This window comes from Homarus americanus, unplaced genomic scaffold, assembly GCF_018991925.1.
Source record: "Homarus americanus isolate GMGI-L3 unplaced genomic scaffold, GMGI_Hamer_2.0 scaffold6317, whole genome shotgun sequence".
Taxonomy (NCBI): domain Eukaryota; kingdom Metazoa; phylum Arthropoda; class Malacostraca; order Decapoda; family Nephropidae; genus Homarus; species Homarus americanus.
In genome coordinates this window covers 21943664-21963142 of record NW_024730668.1, presented here as the reverse complement: position 1 = coordinate 21963142, position 19479 = coordinate 21943664, and the positions used below count along the sequence as shown (strand labels likewise).

Below are 19479 nucleotides of genomic sequence, written 5' to 3'. Positions count from 1 at the left end.
GCATATTACACCTAAACCAATAATTTAATGTTTTAAACCAGGTTCTCAGTACTAACTTCCCCCTATACTCCAGGAAACCTCCAAGAACATCCTAGACTTGTGGTTTGAAATTACCATTCTCCTTTAAATATTCCCCAGAAAACTTAGGTTGTAGTAGAATCAGTTCTATAAACTCATAATAATGTCAAGTATTCTACTATAATCCCAGAATTCAAAGGGACAACAAACAGCATGAGAATGGAAAAATCAAATGACTGTCCTTTGCATTAAACAACCTCACATACCTTTGGGTGGTACAGTACCATATATGGTTCTACTGTATTGTATGGAAAATATTCAAAGGTCCAAAAAAGTCAGATCCTACAAAAAAAAATTACATGAGGCAAGATTATAACTCATAAAGAAAGTGCCTCAACAAATCCCTTACTAATGTTCACACAGCACAAAAACCAAGCAAATACTGCAACACATTATAACTCAATGAGAACAGTATAAATTATATTGAAACATCCTAATCATTCCCTCCTGGGGTGATTAACCTAGGCTTACAGAACTTGGAACTGCCCACAGTCTTTGCTCCTCCCGTGGAAAGTCCACCTAGGTGGAAGATGAAACTAAAGTCTTTATGGGCAGCTGGGGGTGTGGACCCAATTTCTCTTCCAGAACAACCCAACCCAGTCAGTAACAGCTAACAGAAAAAATCAACATCAACAATCTTGTGATAGACGCACTTAGAAATAGAAATTAATGACCAAACTCACTTGTGTGAACCACAAGAGCAACATGGAATCTTACAGAGCCTTTTTTGGGTCACAAGACTTAAGATCATACCCATTTAGTGTGAGGTAAAGTAAGCAATTCAGCACCATATCAATTAGATGATTTGGGGGTTGAGTTTTCACAAAACACATACAGTAGCTGGAAATCCATCTTCATCAACTATGTTGGACACAAGTACAGTACTGTATAACACAAGAATTTACAAATGGGGAAAGGATTTCTGATAACTGTCCACAGCTATAGATGAAACACATCTCTTTAGGTTTTAAAATGACATTTGAAAGTTCCAAAACCCTTAAACTTGGTGAATTCTTAAATAGTACAGTACTGTAACATCAACTCCAAGAAGATTAGCAAATTGGTCAACAAAGAATGAAATGTTGTCACTTCTAAAATCATTCAAGTAATAAATTGGCAGTTGTTTGTATTACAACAATGGCAATATTCTGTACTAATTGTGGAGCCTGGTATTGCCCAGTTTTGTTTTTGAAGGTCAGCTCATAGCCTATAACTGTGACTACACATACATCAGCTATATCCCCTAAACTACATTACTACACTATCACTTTTAAGTGGGGGGCACCCCATAAATTTAGAAAAAAAATTTAAGAGGGAGTTTCACTTTCTAGATAATCTGAGTTGCAAGCACAACTATTTCCATGCCAAGTTTCCACTCTCTTAAAAATTTTAGCCGGAGATTGCGAACAAATGAGCTTTTTACATAAAATATTTGCTCTAATGGAGAAACATAAGGTTTTAAAAAATGAGAAGTTAAAAAATTTTCTTATGAAGAATAGATTTGTTCACTTACTACAGAGGTGTAATCATATTTACTGTATGCCTAATTAGAGCCATGAACAATGGGAGGGAAGATACTGTACTGCATATGTGACCAGGTGGGAGGTAGAGGAGACCAGGTCATTGCCACATACTCCAGCTTTGGGCCTGTTTTTATTATTGATTCATTATTATACTGTACAGTATTCTTGCATAATCAGCCTCTTATGGTGTACAATTCATCATATATAATATAGTTTCAATAATAGAGAAAATAGAATACCTGTATTGTATATAATTTGTAATTTATCCCAAGAATAAAAGAATAAGCTGCATTGGAAAATATCACTTCCATGATCCCTCTCTCCTTCCTGCAACATTTAAGGTTAATGAAAATCTTCAGTAAAACGGAAACCAGTTATGAAGATGAATACAAAATAAAACACGGTAAAAAGATGAAAATAATCATATCTTTTTTAATTATGAGTTTATAATTATGGAGACGTGATAGAACTGAGCTCACGAGGAACGTAGATTGAGTCATGACAACGCTATCCATATATTCTCTTATGATCAGTCTCGTATGGTGTACGATTCATCATAAATAATACAACTTCTGCATTAACAGAAAAAATACATAAATTTTTTTATTTTTACTTCAGCATAAAAGGATAAGCATTATAAAGGTGGCAGCCTAAACTTTCCAAACTTTCTCCTGTGGCATAGTAAGGTAATATAATTTTTTCAATAAAGCAGAAATTATTTCCACGGGATACCACGGAAACCGCGTAACGTGAACAACAGAACATATGGGATTAATTCCAATAGAGACTGGCCCGACCCCCCCAAACTCCACTTTTTCCGACACAATACCTATGTTGTAGTAAACATAACATCTTAATTTTATGATGGTATGCTCGCACAATTAATATTTAAGAGAAATACAGTCGCCAGGTTAATGTCCATTCAAATAATGGACTCAAATCCCCCCCCCCCTTCCCAGCTCACTAGCTCCTACCTCTCTTGAGAAATGTTTGGGTGAAAACACTAGATTTTAACGTTTAGTAATAAATAATACCTCAGACTAAAGTTAAGATAATATAATTGACATTTCTGGATTCCTTGCAGGTCAGGGAATATTTTGAATGTAAACTTCATATATTTTGCACAAAAGATAAAATATTTGCTTTGTGTAAACCAAATTATAACATTAGATCTAAAATTTGTATGTCTAATGCAAAACCCATGATGTTTATATTCAAAATGATCATCATATTGTAAGAATTCCAGCAATGTAAATTATATTCTGGCCGGGTAATTTGTATGAATTTTATGAGCTAAATAAAAAAAAAAAAAATTATACTTCACCCGTATATGAGTAGATGCACTGGTATATGAGTAGATGCACTGCAGAAAGTGAAAGTCTGGTTCTGGCAAGGTACCGCGTAAATGAGAAATCGAAATCGCGGAAAGAGAAATCGATATCGCGGAAAGTGAAACCGTGTAAAGCGGGGTAATACTGTATACTGTATATATTATGATGAGAAATAAAATAAAACAAAGCATCAAGATGAAAATAATTATACAGGTACTGAATATCTTTTTATTATTTTCACTTTATAATACAGTGGTCCCTCGGTTAACGAGCGCCTTGGTTAACGAGTTACCTTCCATAAAATTTTTAATTTCGATTAACGAGCAATCCCTCGATTAACGAGTTTCTTACGAGCCGACCTGAACATGTTTTCGCTTGCATTTGGTGGTCCACCAGCTGTAGTATTAGTCCGCCAATACAGTAATCGGTTCTAGGGCTTAAATTCCTTATCATCTAAGCAAATATCAAGAAGTTTATACTATTCAATAATTTTAAAAGTTTGATATTAAATTTTTTAGTCATTTTAACAATTATTGAACATAATTGAAGGTAATGAAACTAGTTTTATGCGTGCCATCCAGCCTCTCAACACACCATACAGGCATCAGTCTTTGTGTCTTTTCAGTGGAGGTAACATCATGCTTGAGACTTTCCTCAACTAAACGCTTTTTTTCTGTGTTTGCAAGCAAATTATTGGTCATTTTGAAATTTATTTTACATATTTTACATATTGACAATATATAATGCAGTGCAGTGTTGATTTAAAGAAAATAATCTTGAATTACACCAAGAGAACTAAAATTTTATGGGTGAAATGGCACCATGGGGTGACTTCTCTTCCACCCCAATGCCTTCTCTTCTCCCTTCTCCTCCACCCCCATTCTAATTCCCATCATCATCATCATCCAGGAGCCTTCTACAAACACACCTCAAAGTAAGTGTACTTTTCTACCTTTTTTGTTGAATTTAGGCAATTTTCGGTGAGCTGGAACCAATTACCCAATAACCCATTGAAACAATGGTTTCAGTTAATGAGCAACCTTCTAGAACGGATTGTGCTCGTTAACCGAGGGACCACTGTAATGGAGATTGAGACTTGACAAGGCTGGGCTTAGGAAGAATCTGGATTTGAATCATGACAAAGATGTTGGTACCTGTTCCTGTCCATGTATTTCCCAAACACAGGTGTCCTTAGATGATTGTATTTCTTTCAGTAAATATAAAGACCAGGTTTATGGACATAAGAGCATCAACATGGTAGGGGCAAAAACAAACAAAAGTTTCATTCAGTGTTGTACCATAATTTTCCTTGATGTTTTTGTGGTCCAAATCATCAGCACTACATCAGTCTCCTGCACCATGAACACCTTGTGCATTTGTTGGTGATGCACTCCTACTTGGTAAACATGCAACAGGTGGAAAAACACTTCTACCTCACTACCCTACTGTTCTTTAAGCACTTTTCCTACTCTGGTGACTAGTTTTTCAATGTCACCATTGCTGAAGCTCACACACAACCTATCATTTCCAAATTCATAGTGAATCTACCAGTTCTTCTATCTCACATTAACTCGATTCCCATAATAATGTACTCCTAATTATTTTTATGGGTGTCAAGAAAACAACACTGCAGCAAAGGGTCTTTCCACACAACAAGTCACTAAAATTGCCAGATACAACACTTCCCCCCACAATAACAATATACACTACTGGTAGAGGGACCAAAGCAAAATAGAAAAATTTGTTGCAAATCACAATAATTCACTCAAACAAAAATCAGGTGTCAAACATAAAAATTATGGCGAGGAAAGATCTTGATTATATAAATATCACTGTCATTGCGGGGGAAAAAAAGGGCGCATATCACCTATTCACGATTGCCACTGTTTAAGATTTAACCCTATAAAGCCGAGAGTGACAATATTGTTAGGCTCAAAATAAGGGGTCGTCAGGCATAAAAGACAGAATACTCTGTATTGTATATTGAGTCACCTCTAGTTATGTCCATTTAGTTACATTCTATTGAGTATGATAAGGAATGGCAACACTGGTCTTTGGCGATACTTGACATGTTTTGAAAAAGAGGTGTGCAATTTTTTGCTGGAAGGAGAGGATGTGTCAATGTTTGAACTCCCTTATTTTGCTTCATAGGTAAGTGTTGTGCTCAGTAAAATTAGAATACAGTACTGTGGGTGGGTGGGTGTGTGCATGTGTTTTTGTGTAGAAACACACACACAAAACACTTACAAATAAATAATAATGGAAAAATCCTCTCACAAATAATCATAAACAAGTGTATATAAAAAATGTTGAGTCTACCCTCAACTCTACTTCGGACTTTATTAATAACAAAGCACAGAGTGGACTTGAGGGTAGACTCAACATTTTTAATGTACATTTATTTGTGAGAGGATTTTTCCATTATTATTTATTTGTAAGTGTTTTGTGTAGTGTCTATACACACACACACACACATATATACAGTATATACAATACAGATAAAGGAAATTACTGTCTCTAGAACGAATGTCTCCCTGTCCCGTTAGCCGGAACAATTGGTGCAGAGCACTTCCGGGAATGAGCAATTTCCGTGTAACGAGACGAATCTCTCCTAGCCGGAAAAAAATCCCCCATCCCCAGAATTTTCCAGGTAACGGAAAAATTTTCTCGGATGTTCCAGAAATTGCCCATTACATCATCTCTCGTACCCAAAAAAATATATTCAGTATAGTCTGGTTTTACGCGGTTAAATAAACCCACGGAGGTTCGCGCATAAAGCGAAACACGTAAATAAAATGACAGAACAAATGGGATTAATTGAAATAAGAGACTGGGTCGACCGCCAAACTCACCTTTTTTTGGCTATCGCCGACACAATACTGTACATTGTAGTAAAAATAACATCTTAATTTTATGATGGCAGTTCAGGGCCTCTCGGGGGTGGTGGGGGTCCAGCGGAAGGCATTGCGTAGAAAGAAAAAAAAGCACTGGTTCTGGGCATGAGTGAATAAATGCAGCGACAGTGAGACTGATGCAGCGGAGAGCATGGGTGGTGGGGGTGGCATGGATGCCTACACCAATCACAGCGCGCGGCGGAGGGGGTGAGTGGGTGGTAAGTATACGTGGCCCAATCACAGTCTGCGATGTCACCGACGCGAGTTTGACGTCAGCCCCCAGCACCTTGCCCTGCTGCTTGCCGTGTACAAGATGGAATTTACCGTGTAAATAATAAATATCTCCTGACAGGTGCCGCGTAAATGGCCTTCTGCGTAAAAAAATCGGAGTAAAATAAAACTACAGTATACTGTATATATTTCATGTAGATCCACAATGGAAACGTGGATAAGATAAATCTTGATAAAATCACACAGGAAAAAGGGAAACAATGGAGCACCTTAGCTTTCGTCTTTATTCAGTTGCCTCTGAAGATGTCTTGAATAAAGACGAAAGATAAGGTGCGCCATTGTTTCCCCTTTTCCTGTGTGATATATATATATATATATATACACAGCTAGACCCCGACTTACGACCGCCGCAGTTGACCATATTTTTTTTCAATTTTTTTTCCAAATGACACACGCATTTTCTATACCGAAACGTTTCCAGTTAATGTAGTCTCCATGTATAATTAGAAAATTATGGGGGCCCCATGTGCATTCAGCTGACTACATTAAAGGTAAGTGCTCAGTCACACTGTATCCATTCCTCATTATTTATTACTTTCACTGTACTGTATCCATTCCTCATTATTTATTACTTTTACTGTACTGTATTTCATTGTAGATTTTTTATTTATATTTTTTTTTTTAATCTATTCGGACTTACGACCATTCGGACTTACGACCTGGATTTGGGTCCCTAACCCCGTCGTAATAGCTATATATATATATATATATATATATATATATATATATATATATATACATACATACATACATACATACATACATACATACATACATACATACATACATACATACATACATACATACATACATACATACATACATACATACATACATACATACATACATACATACATACATACATACATACATACATATACATACATACATACATACATACATACACATACATACATACATATATATATATATATATATATATATATATATATATATATATATATATATATATACAGTGATCCCGCGGTTAACAAACGCCTCGGTTAACAAAATTTCGGTTGACGAATTACCTTTCAAAAGAATCTTCAACTCGATTAACAAACAAAAATTCAGTTAAAGAAATCCTCACGAAATCATGTCAACATGTTTTCGCCTGCTCACCAGCTGGAGTATTAGTCGGTTTTAGGACATAAATTCGTTACCATTTGAGTAAATATCAAGAAGTTTGTACTATTCAATAATTTTCCAAGTCTTATATTAAAATTTTTAGTCATTTTAACAATTATTTAACATGATTGAAGTACAGGGAACTAGTTTTTAGCGCGCCAAACAGCCACTTGACTCACCCAGAATGGCGTCAGTTTGTGTCTCTGCTCAGTGGAGGTATTATCTTGCTTGAGACTCTCTTGAACATAAACTATTTATACGTTTTTACAGTACAATTATTGGTCATTCTGAAATTTATTTTACATATTGACAATATATAGTGCAGTGCAGTGTTGATTTAAAGAAAATAATCTTGAATTACACCAAGTGAACTTAAAATTTTATGGGTAAAATGGCGGAATGAAGCATGGGATGACTTCTCTTCCACCCCACTGCCTTCTCTTCTCCCTTCTCCTCCACCCACACTTCTAATTCCCATCATCATCAACCAGGAGCCTTCTACATGCACACCTCTAAGTAAGTGTACTTTACTGCATCTATTTTTAGTTTGTATGTAATTTTCGGTTAACCAAATTTTTGGTTAACGAACGACCTTCTGGAACGAATTGTGTTCGTTAACCGAGGGACCACTGTATATAATCACTAAGATGGCACCTAACTACAGTACAGTATTTTAATTTTACCAAGCACAACATTTAACTAAGAAGCAAAATAAGGGAGTCCAAATGTTGACACATCCTCCCCTTCCAGCAGCCAGCAAAAAACTGCAATTTTTTTTTTTCAAAAACAGATGCTAAGTATAGTACAGTATCTTTTAAAAAAGTGTTGTCATCCCTCATCATGCTCAGTAAAATGTAACTAAATGGACATAACTAGAGGTGGCTCAATATATTGTCTTCTACTTCTATGCCTGACAGCCCCTTGTTTTGAGCATAACAATACTGTCACTCTCGGCATTATAAGGTTAAGCTACTGTTAATAGTTAGGACCATATAACTATACAGTATTTGAATCATGAGACACGGGATTGAATATAAAACTTGAAACACTCAGCTGACAACATGAGCAAGGTCACTTATGGAACTGCAAACCGAGGTGTTAACCTTGTTTTCCACTTTTATTGCTGAGTGAATTAGGGTCACATAGTATGCACACAGTTGATCTTTCTTCCTTGGCAAAAATGCTGTACCATGTATCTCCTTTAGAAGAATCTTATTCTGTAGTTGGGTAGGAAACCTAGTTTCCAAAGCTATTTAGTTATCAATGAGCTGAGCCCAGGAATCTAAGCTTTCACCCCTCACACTGAACTAGAAATATGGGTATTGTGTAAGCCTTGCACGAAATAAAAAAAGTAAAAAATCCTTTTATTTACACAAAAGAACTTGAGTTAAAAGAGAAAAGGGCATTTCAGTGACTTACTAGAAAACTGTGAAATCATCTTATAGACCCACAAGTGTCCAAAATATTCACAAGATAAATTTTACAAGTTTTCTGTTTCAATATGGAGTTGTAAGAATATTTCTGATAAAAAAAAATATAGATTTCACAGATGAAGAAGTAAAGGGCATGTCATTTTCCTTGCCAACAGCTGCAACTATTGTAGAGAGCACAAACTAAAATGTTAATTCTTAAATTACACTGGAATTAGGGATATCCCCACATTCCAGGACCTTATGGGTGGGGAGTAGGAGGACTGGTCATCTAAAGTTTTATAATTTTCCAGACGGGTAATACTTAGGCAGTGATAAATTTATATGTAAAGAAGACACACATTTTTCTTTCTAGCTGAATACTCTTACAATAACATACAGTAAATCTATGCTGCTCTGTTAACCCAAATGTACAATTAAAAGCAATCAGGAATCAAGCCCAAACAATATGAATATTGAAAGATGATTTTAAAAAAGAACACAAAATTCAAGGTATAAAGATAAAGGAGCCAATATGAGAAATTAACAACATGAACCCGTGTCAGGTTTAAACACATTAGTAGAAATATAAAGGATCATGGGCAGAAAATGAACAAAGTGGCTAACTCTAAGGTAAACAAAAATTACAAGGTAATGAACTTAAAGAGAGAATAGCCAGGCAGCTCTTATAACACAGGCTGTGCTTCCTGGGAGATTGAGGTCTCTTTAGACAATATCAGCCAAATGGTTGAGCTGTTACCCAACTTTAGGTACCGTTCCAATTACTCTTCCTTCCACACCACACAACTAACCGCAAGTGATGCAACAGTTGCCATTGAAGCTGCTGTTTCCCAACACTGATTTCAAGGCAAAACCAATAATTTGAAATTCTGTTACAGCTAACTCTTGAGAAACTGAAGGAGGGAAAGAGGGAGCACACCGGAGCACCCTGACTATGGGCTACACCAAACAATAGGAATTCTGGATCAATCCTTCATATTTTTGTACATGCCTTTAAGCCAGGTGGTACATAATCAAAAGCCAAAAAGCTAAGAGAGAGAGAGATGGTGCTAATAAAGCTCCAAGAATTAGACATGAACCCCTAAAAGTCAAAACCCTGTTTTATTTTGCCATTCATTAAAGCCAAGTGTGTTTATAAACTCTTAAGCTCTAATCAGGTGAAGTTCTCTAATAACCAGGAACACTGCGCAAAAGTCAGAGAGAAAAAAATGGAACCCATGAAAACCTCACTTTGTTATCAAGAAACTACAGGCAAAGTAACACAGAAATTAAAATTACCTTCCAGCCATTAAAAACTAGGGAATATTGTGCCTAGGATATTCATATAGGACAATGACAAAGTATTTAAATCGGCTTTCTGCCACAGCACAAGAAGATAAATCGGTAAAGGCTCCAAGCAATGTTCTGAGCAGGAGGAAACCACCCACATTTCCACCCACTTCCTGGCACAGCACAAGGAAAGAAGTTCTTGGATTGATAGGTACCCAAGTTACATCACCTTTATATAACCCATATTTCCAATTACAATAGAGTAAAGTATTTTCGCAGTTTAATGAAGTAATTCGAGCTACCCCTCTCCGTTAAATTGATATTTCCACTATATCGAATTTCCGCTATTTTTGCTCAATTTAGCAAACTAATTCGCTAAATCGAGTGTGATTCCATTAAATTTCCGCTAAATAGAATTTCCATTATTTTTTGCACTAATTAGCGAATTAGTTCGCTAAATCGAGCGCAATTCCGTCATACAGTATTCTGTGCCAAATGCGCCACTTGGCACATAGGGTTTGTTTACCAGGTACATCCGCTCAGTCTGTGTCCTGCCGCCACCGAGTGTGTTGTTCACTACTACCTCTCGGTCAACTAACTACTGTGCTTAGACATATGGCCGAAAGTACCTCAGAAGTCTCAGAAAGGAATTGGCGTGGGGGAGAAAGTCAAAAGAGTGTGGTTATCAAGTGGGAAAAGAGGTTTAGTAATTAAAGAAAAAATTTAAAACCAACACTGAACCCTTTAGTTTAAGGTAAGAATTGAATAATGTTTCTATTTACATATCATGTGTCTGAGGTGTCTCCGTAGGGGTGAGAGTATAACGGAATTAATCTTGATTTTGTGAACTAGTTTACAAATCGAGTGAAAAATAACAGAAAAATTATGCTAATCTACACCATGAAGATGCCGGCAAACCAGCTTTTTGAAGTGAAACAGATTGTAAGACGACAGAAACACAGAAGGCAAAGCAGTCTACAGTTTGGCTGTGTGAGGAAAGAAGGATCACTATAACGGGTTATTCTAGTGTGACCAGCATCATACAAAACAGTGGGCACCGCAAGCAAGACGAGTGTTACAAGCCAACGGCCTTGCCGGCGGTACAAGAGTGTGAAGCAACATTGTAGCAAAGAGAAGAAAGTTTATTGACTTAAGAAGAGTTAATAAGAAGAAATGCCTTTGGTTCCACCCTATCTAACAGTTGGACAGAAGAAGAACCACCCCAGATATGAGAGCAGTACTCAAAGTTAGGATGAATGAATCCCTTATCAACCTGAAGCAAATGCTCAAGAGTGAAATAGCTACGGCATCTGTACAACATTCCCAGCTTTCAGGAGGCAGTTTTAGCTATGCTATGGATGTGTGGCTTCCATAACATATTAGAGGAAATGGTGAGGCCTAGCATATCTATTTTAGAATTTGGCATAAAGGTTGCATCCTGAAATATGTTTGGTGGAAGATCTTCTATTTTGGAAAGAGTAATTGGTAAATACTGTACAGGTAACTCGCATTTTACGCGCTTTTGATTTAAGCGTTTTTGGAATAACGCGATTGTTCAATTGATACCAAAAGCTAATTTACGAGCACCTATTTTTTAAATAACGCGCTCAAGATAGTTTAAATTTGTCGCATATATTCGCCTAGTCGCCTGCAGTGGAGTCACTTGTGATGCCTGGTGAGGTGCTTATAAGGTATTACTATAAAGTCGCAGTCATATCAACATCAACGATTTTATTATTATTATTATTATTAATAATTATTGTAATGTAATAATAAAGATTATTACCATTTTACTAATGATGACAATGAAGTATTCTGTACAACAACTGTGACGACGTCCAGCAAGCTTCCCGTGTATCGCTTTCTCAGTTCACACCAGCACTACTTTTCTCTGTGCTCTCACTTGCATTGTGTGTTTATCACGTACCTTTTTAGTGTTAAACGCCGTTTTCCCAATTCAGCATGTCTGCCTCCTCTGGGGCGCCTAAATCTAAAAAGGCAGGAAAAACAATTGCAATGGACCTGAAATTAAATGTGATCACCCGCCTTCAGACAGGAGAGCATGAGTTGGAGGTTGGCCGCATGCTTGGTTAAGTGAAAGCACTGTTCGTACCCTGTGTGGTATATGATGGTTCCCCTAACCTGTACCATTTACATGTATTCTTATGGGAAAATTATGTTTAATTTACGCATTTTTGAATTCAGAGGTGGTTTTAAAAAATGTAACCCCCGCGTAAAACGAGAGGTGGGTGTACTGTGTTTCTTACTTCAGTGATATCCCACTGAGCCGAACCAATTGGTGCAGAGCATTCCGGGTAACGAAACGACTCTCTCAAAACCAGAAAAAATCCCTCATCCCCGGAACTTTCCGGGTAATGGAAAAATTTTCTCGAAAATTCCAGAAATTGCTCATTACTTCATCTCTCGAACCCGGAAAAATATCCCTCATCCCCGGAATTTTCCGGGAAACGGAAAAATTTTCTTGGAATTTCCAGAAAATACCCCTGATTTTCATCTTTCAAACCCAGAAAAAAATCCCCCATCCCCGGAATTTTCCGGGTATCAGGAAAGTTTTCTCGGAATTTTCCAGAAAATATGCCCCTCGGAAAATCGTTCCCAAAGCCAGAATTTTCAGGAGAATTCCGGCTTTGGGGACGATTTTCCAAGAAATTTTTCATTCCGGCTATCGGAGAATTCCGGGTTTGAGGGATTCCGTCTAACGGAGATATTACTGTACGTATTGAATTGGACCAAATTTCTACCACCCCATTCGGAGATGCTGCACAGATCCACATTGATAAAAGAAACGATATCAGCTCTAGAAACAGATCTAGTTTGAGAGTTCAGGGGAAGGGAAAAATTAAGAACAATAAGAAAAGTAGAAACATCAGCAAAAGAATGGATAATATTAGTAGTAGTGTGATGTAAATCATTGATAAAAAGAAGGAAGAGAGAAGATAAAAGAACAGAACCCTGTGGAATGCTACTATTGGATCTGTTCTCAAAGAAGCTAGAAATGAGAGAAACCATAAGAAGGAAGTTTAGAAAGCAAAGACTTGTGCCATACCTGTCAAATGCTTTGGAGATGTCAAGGGCCACAACAAGGGGTTCCCCATAATCCCTAAGAAAGGATGACCAGAGAAGGGTGCAGTAGAAGAGCAGATCACCAGTAGATCTCGCCTGGCGGAAACCATACTGGTGATCCAACAAAGAGAAAGGCGTTCAAGGTGACGGAGAAAATAAGAATTTAAGATAGTTTAAAAAGTCTTAGAGAGTGACGAAGTTAAGGCAATGGGGTGATAGTTAGAGGGATTAGAATGGTCACCCTTCTTCAGGATGGGTTGAACCGAGGCATGCGTCCAAGAAAAAGGAAAAGTTTGGATTTTGAGGCAAAGGCAAAAGAAGCGAACAAGCAGAGGGTCAGAAATTTAGCACACTCCCTCAGAACACGAGGGGGTATTCCATCTGGTACATATGCATTACTCACATCCAGATTGGACAACACACCAGCAACTCTACGATTGGAGATTATAGGAAAGTGCATAAGTTCAGTAGGAGGAGGAGTAGAGTTGGAATCATCAAAGGAAAATGTGGTGCCAAAGAGATTGGCTTTAGCAGATGGAGTGTTGGCTATAGAGGTATCAGGTCAGAAAAGAGGAGGAAAAGAGGGAATGCAGAAGTTATTACAGATGTTTTTGATTAAGGACCAGAAAGATTTACTGGAATAAGAGTTAGTCAGGTCAGCGGTCATTTTTTAATAAAATTCCGCTTGGCCATAAGAATAGCTTTACAACGATTCCCAGAAATAATGAAAGAGGAATGGGTAACAGGAGGAGATAGTTTCATAACTTGATATGCCTTATCTCTATCTCTCTCCTTTCATGCAAGAGAACAAGAGTTATCAAACCATGATTGTAAAGTGAAAGTTTTGAAAGATGAGATAAATGCACACATACAACCCGGTATAACCAATGCAATACCGTCAGTACATACTGAGGTGTCCCAAGTGTAAAAGCCACATTCATCACAGGGAAAGTCGGAGATTTCTCACAAGGACAGCCAGTGTGCCCTCTGATAGTGCCATTAGTTGGCATTTAGAAGGAGGTGGGAAAGGTGGTCATACCCTGTTTGATTTAATAGAAATAAGATAGTGATCACAGAAACTGAATATGAATAGTGTGAGGGGTTAGAGGTAGAACAAAGATCAAGAATATTAACAAGTTGGTCATGTCGATCTGGAACACATGTAGGGTGTTTAATTATTTGTTCCTTATCATTAAGCAAGGAAAAAAAAAAGAGTGCCTCGACTCCACCTGGAGCATCCCTTGCAGAGCCAAGCCAAGCTAGAAGGTCGACTGAGAGTGCTCTGCTATCCTTTACTAATGACATCTTTAATTCCTTTGATGACAGTCAGTTTACAGTCGGTATATTCTTGGACCTCTTTAAAGCCTTCAATACTGTCGACCATACCATCCTCCTTTCAAAGCTTGAACATTACAGCATTAGGGGCCTGTCCCACAATTGGTTTACCTCATATCTGTCCAACAGGATGCAGTATGTCTGCTATAATAATCACCAATCTTGTATGGAGTCCCCCAAGGTTCCATTCTCGGTCCAGTACTGTTTTTGTTGTACAGAAACGACATAGTCCACGCCAGCACACTTATAAAATACAACTTATTTGCAGACGATAGTAATCTCTATGCCAGCAACTCAGACCTCCATTCCTTGATGAGAACTATGAACACTGAATTGACTAAAGTCGGGACCTGGGTAATACATAATAAACTGACCTTAAACTTTGAGAAAACCTACTACACGATCTTTCACAGAAGGAAAATCTTATCCCCAGACTTGGACCCCCTTTACCTTGGTAATACAGTTCTCAAACGCGAACAAAATACAAAATTCCTCGGAGTTATTGTTGATGAGAAACTTAACTGGAGAAACCACATACAAGCCATTCACAGTAAAGTCAATAAACAGTGCGGTATCATGTATCACACTCGACAGTCACTCACTGTCACAGCAATGAAAGAAATCTATCATGATCTTGTTTACCAACACCTGATACACTGTCACACACTATGGGGGGCCTCTGGCTCTTCAAAAACATAATCTCTGGTTACTGCACAAAAGAGAGTTGTACAGACAATGACCTACTTGAAAAAAATAGATCACACAAACAAAAAATTTGCTAAATTGAAAATGTTAAATTCGAAGATATTAACACCTACTGCTGTGCCCTCTTTGTTTACAAATCTCTCAATCACTTGCTTGACAATAATTATTTCCAGTTCCAAAATAATCAGAGATACAACTTAAGGCACCCAGAGCTACTAAGACCACCCCTCATGCACTCCTCTCAGTCCCAGACCTCCATAAAATATCACGGTGTGAAGGTGTGGAACAACTTACCCCCACCCATCCGAGCAAAGACTACGCTCCCTTCCTTTAAATCATCTCTTAAAAAATATCTATTGTCTAAGTATTAATATTTCTTGTAACACCTACTATATTTACAGTACTGTACTTGCTTTTATTGTGCCATCAAAACCATTTTATCGGAAATTATCATGTACTGTAAATAGATAAGTAATTACCATTGCAATAAACATAATTGCCAACTAGACATAATCCTGACAGCTCTGTCCTCTTGTTCAACTTTATTACTGTAAAACCCATCTTGTACTGCTCCCCCATTATTCTTATGTTTTTCAATTCAACTGTAATTTATGTATATGTAATACCAATAATGGCGATACGCTGAGTCATTCAAATCTACGTGACAGGGACTGAGCGAGGGTGGCTCCCACGCCGGACGTAGTGAGCGCATCTGGAACCAGGCCTATATAATATTAAATGTAATCTACCGAATCGTTATGGACGTGAATCATGAAATTAAATGAGTTATTAAATTGAAAATTATCATAGATCGTTTCTCAGTCTAAATGTGTTACGTGTGTCCCAATTAAGCTATTAGTTGTGCGGAAAATATGTCCCGAGTCCAAGCTCACGCCTTGGGGCACGAGGCTGGTTGGTTCTCAGTTGGACGACAGCGCTCGAAGAGATAGGGCGGTCTGCGCGTCCAGGCAGGACAAAACGGTCACGTGGTACGGTCTCCTGTGCACAACATTGCAGTATAACAAGTAAGTTTATTCGATCTCAGACAGGGTTTAGCTAGGGCGGTGATAGAAGTTAACATTAGCTAACAGTGAGTTCATTGCAGGGTTTCAGCAGAACCCACTTGACTGCGATTGATGACTGCCGTTTGACAACTGCCGTTGACAATTGATGATTGTCGCGATTGGAACTATCAGAGCAGGCTTGTCACTGGTTAGCAAGGTTTTAGCTGGGATCTCTTGAGTGAACGAGTGCTTCCGACAACTAAAACTACGTGGGACCAGCATCAGCATTGGTTGATCAGTTCTTCCTACGTGGGTTCACAACACCACATGTCTTCGGTCAGCTAGAGGTATTATCTACTGGACAGGGTCACCTGCTGACGTTCTCTCTTCCCATCCATGGATGTACTGAGTGTGAATTGAGGCAGTCTGAGTGAATGAACGGTCACACACTGAGACCAAGAGTCTAGTGGATACTCAGACACTGTTCTCTTACCAGTATGGATATGTTCTGAGCTTGTGTGATGCATGTTAAGGGAAATAGTGGTTAGGTGTTTTTAGAATGTGTGTATAGTTAATAATTTTCTTAATATTGTTTATTCGCAGTTCTCAGGGACTGGTATTATTTTGTTGAGTGCCCTTAAGGCCTATTCATGGTGGAGTTAATAATTTCATAATATTTTCTTTACCATTTTCTCAGTGATTGATATTATTTTGTTGAATGCCCTTAAGGCCTGTTCATGTGTGTAAGCGTCATTTTTTAATACTTTGATGGTATTGTTTTCTAATGTTAATGTGCCACTAAGTGATAACAGATAATGAGGGAACTGTTTTCAGATGAGGTTCCTCCTTTCTGTTGTAAGTAAAACTGTTGCTTTAGTCTTCCTTTAATGCATTTAATATTTTCTTAATAATTTTGATATCATGTATAACTTTTGTTCCCCAGTGTCGTGTCTTAAGCCAGGCTAAGAGGTGCACATATGTTGGTGTACCATTATTGATTGTGGTTGTGGTGTTGGAGGGAATAGAAGTGTCATATTTTACAGTGCGTCTCATTCATCCCAATCACAGGTGCTATCTTTCCACGGGTCACGGAGAATTAATTTTTTAGTAATTTAAGTGTGTTTGCGCTGGTTCGGGTTTTTCTCCAAGGGGTGCTTCCACTGCATTACCATCCACTAATAACATAAAACCCCAGTCAAGTGAGAGAATCCCGACCGGTTACATATATATAAATAAATACAAAAAATAAACTAAAAAAAAAATAAATAAATATTGAAGTGATAACCGTGGTAACATTATGAGATGTTCTTATTGCCACCATGCTATTGTAATACATGTATTCCAGATGATACTAAATGTTACATAATACTTCCTTGAGATAAATGTATAGTATATATCAGGTGTCTAAAAGAGAGCTCAGGTTCTTAACTGGCTCAGCCATGTTAATATTGTTATTATTATCCACTCTGTATCTGTTTTTCTGGCTAAATAAACTATTTCAATTCAATTCAACTCTCTGTGATGTACATTGAAACACCCTAAGTAGAAGAGCTCGGTGTTGGGGTGTGTGGTTAACAACGACTCAGGACAAGAAATGAGATACTCAAGAGTCCCATATACTGTAGTTGGATGGAAGAGTTGGGAGAACAGTAAAGAAAACAAAGAAAAATAGTTATGATTGTTAAGATATATTTTGAGCCAGAAGACATCATAAAGAGAAGATTCAAGATCCGTGGGTCGAGCTATGGGTGTATTGTACGTGTGTTGCAGCACGCACAAACACCTCTTAGAATATTAAGAGATCTAAAGGTTGTACAGTAGTTGAAGACTTGAAAAGGTTTAGGTGAAGGTGCCTTGGTCAGTTGAAGTTCAGATAGCAGTAAGAGATCAGGAAAAGAGGTTAATAGATGGCACTCCACAGAAAAACAATTGGATCTCAGGCTGTAAATGTTGTGTGGACTTGGCTTGTCCCCAAGTTAGACTGTCCTTGTACCTGCATCTCCCTAGTTCTTCCCCCTACCAGGGCAGGCTGTGTTATTGTTATTTTTTAACTTGTAATTTTGGGTAGATATACGTAATTTCAATCTTGTTTTTTTATTGTTACATGTATCTGCTGTCTATAGCAGTCAGCTAAGAATTATATTTCAAACTGATGAATTGTCCTTGAAAAAAAATCAGCAAACAGTAGCTTGATTGAGCAGACACAGCTCTATAAGACCTGCCTCTCGAGGGCAACAGTTGCACTAAGTCCTTTTCATCTAAGGCCAATGGTATGATGGAATGGAAAATGTGACTGGCATACCCATTTAATGGGTTCATGAGGAACATTGGATAATATTATGAATTGTAGTCTAAACACCCTAATACCCCAGTAAGCAGCTTGTATCACAAGCTACCTCATCAAAGGGCATATGCTAGAAAAATAGATAATGCCTGGCTAAAGGGCATAAGCTAGAAAGAGACAAGACAGATGATGATAATGGTAAAACACATAAAATTTGAAATGCTTAAGGATTCCTACCTGACCAATCAGTTGATCCCAATTGTGGTTCTTCAAATTCAAGTGGTGGTGGAAGACCCAAGACCTCGTGCTTCATGTAGTAATGCGGCTAAAAGAAAAACATCTCATAAAAATATACACACAAAGTATTGAATTTACATGAGTAAAAATGATCTTCAATTAACTACATTTTCATACATTAACTATTTCAAGACAGTAGCTACCTAAGTCAATACTGTACCATCAAATATTTATCACTGAAACAATATGGCCATTTTAACTTAATTTTAAGTAAATAACTCTTTAAAAGCTACAACATACATGATTATAGTTATATCTCACTCAACAAGGGTTCTTGCAATAGGCAAAACACACATTTCAAGAACCAATAAATATAAGGTACCTTTATAATCTTTTAAATATACATGTAGTTTGAAATCTTATGAGATTTATCTATAAATTTGTATTATAATTTAATGGAGTCCAATGAGCTAAAAAATGCTACATGCATCTCATGACGTCCCGGGAGGGTTGACATGCGTGGCTCTGTGGCATACTGATCCCACTACATTTGGTAACCAAACTTCATATTAATGACATTGAAATACTGTGCACATCACTGTACATTACTTTTTTTTGACACTGCACTATTTATTATTCAATCAGTCAATCAACCCAACCACCAATAATAGCTACAACCCCAACAGTACTCTGCCTAGTAACAGGACCATCATTTTCAAACCAGAAACTGAAATACTAATACACTTTTACTTCATTAAATTCATCCAAAATTTTCAAGCACACCAAATTTGACTTACTATAAAGAAGTGGACAGAGAAGAGACAAGACAACATCAAATATGGGTTATCACAAACAAGACAAGAAAACCTCTACTCTACTCTCAGAG

At 37.4% G+C, this 19479-nt stretch overlaps 1 protein-coding gene across 1 annotated transcript in view; it reads right to left on the bottom strand.

Moving 5' to 3' along the window:
* The window catches only part of LOC121867126, a 53332-nt gene that overhangs the window by 14383 nt on the left and 19470 nt on the right, over positions 1-19479 (bottom strand). Inside the window, exon 3 of the mRNA XM_042366882.1 lies at positions 18594-18681. Within this exon, the coding sequence (XP_042222816.1) occupies positions 18594-18681 (88 nt within the window). The remainder of the gene's footprint in view (positions 1-18593; positions 18682-19479) is intronic.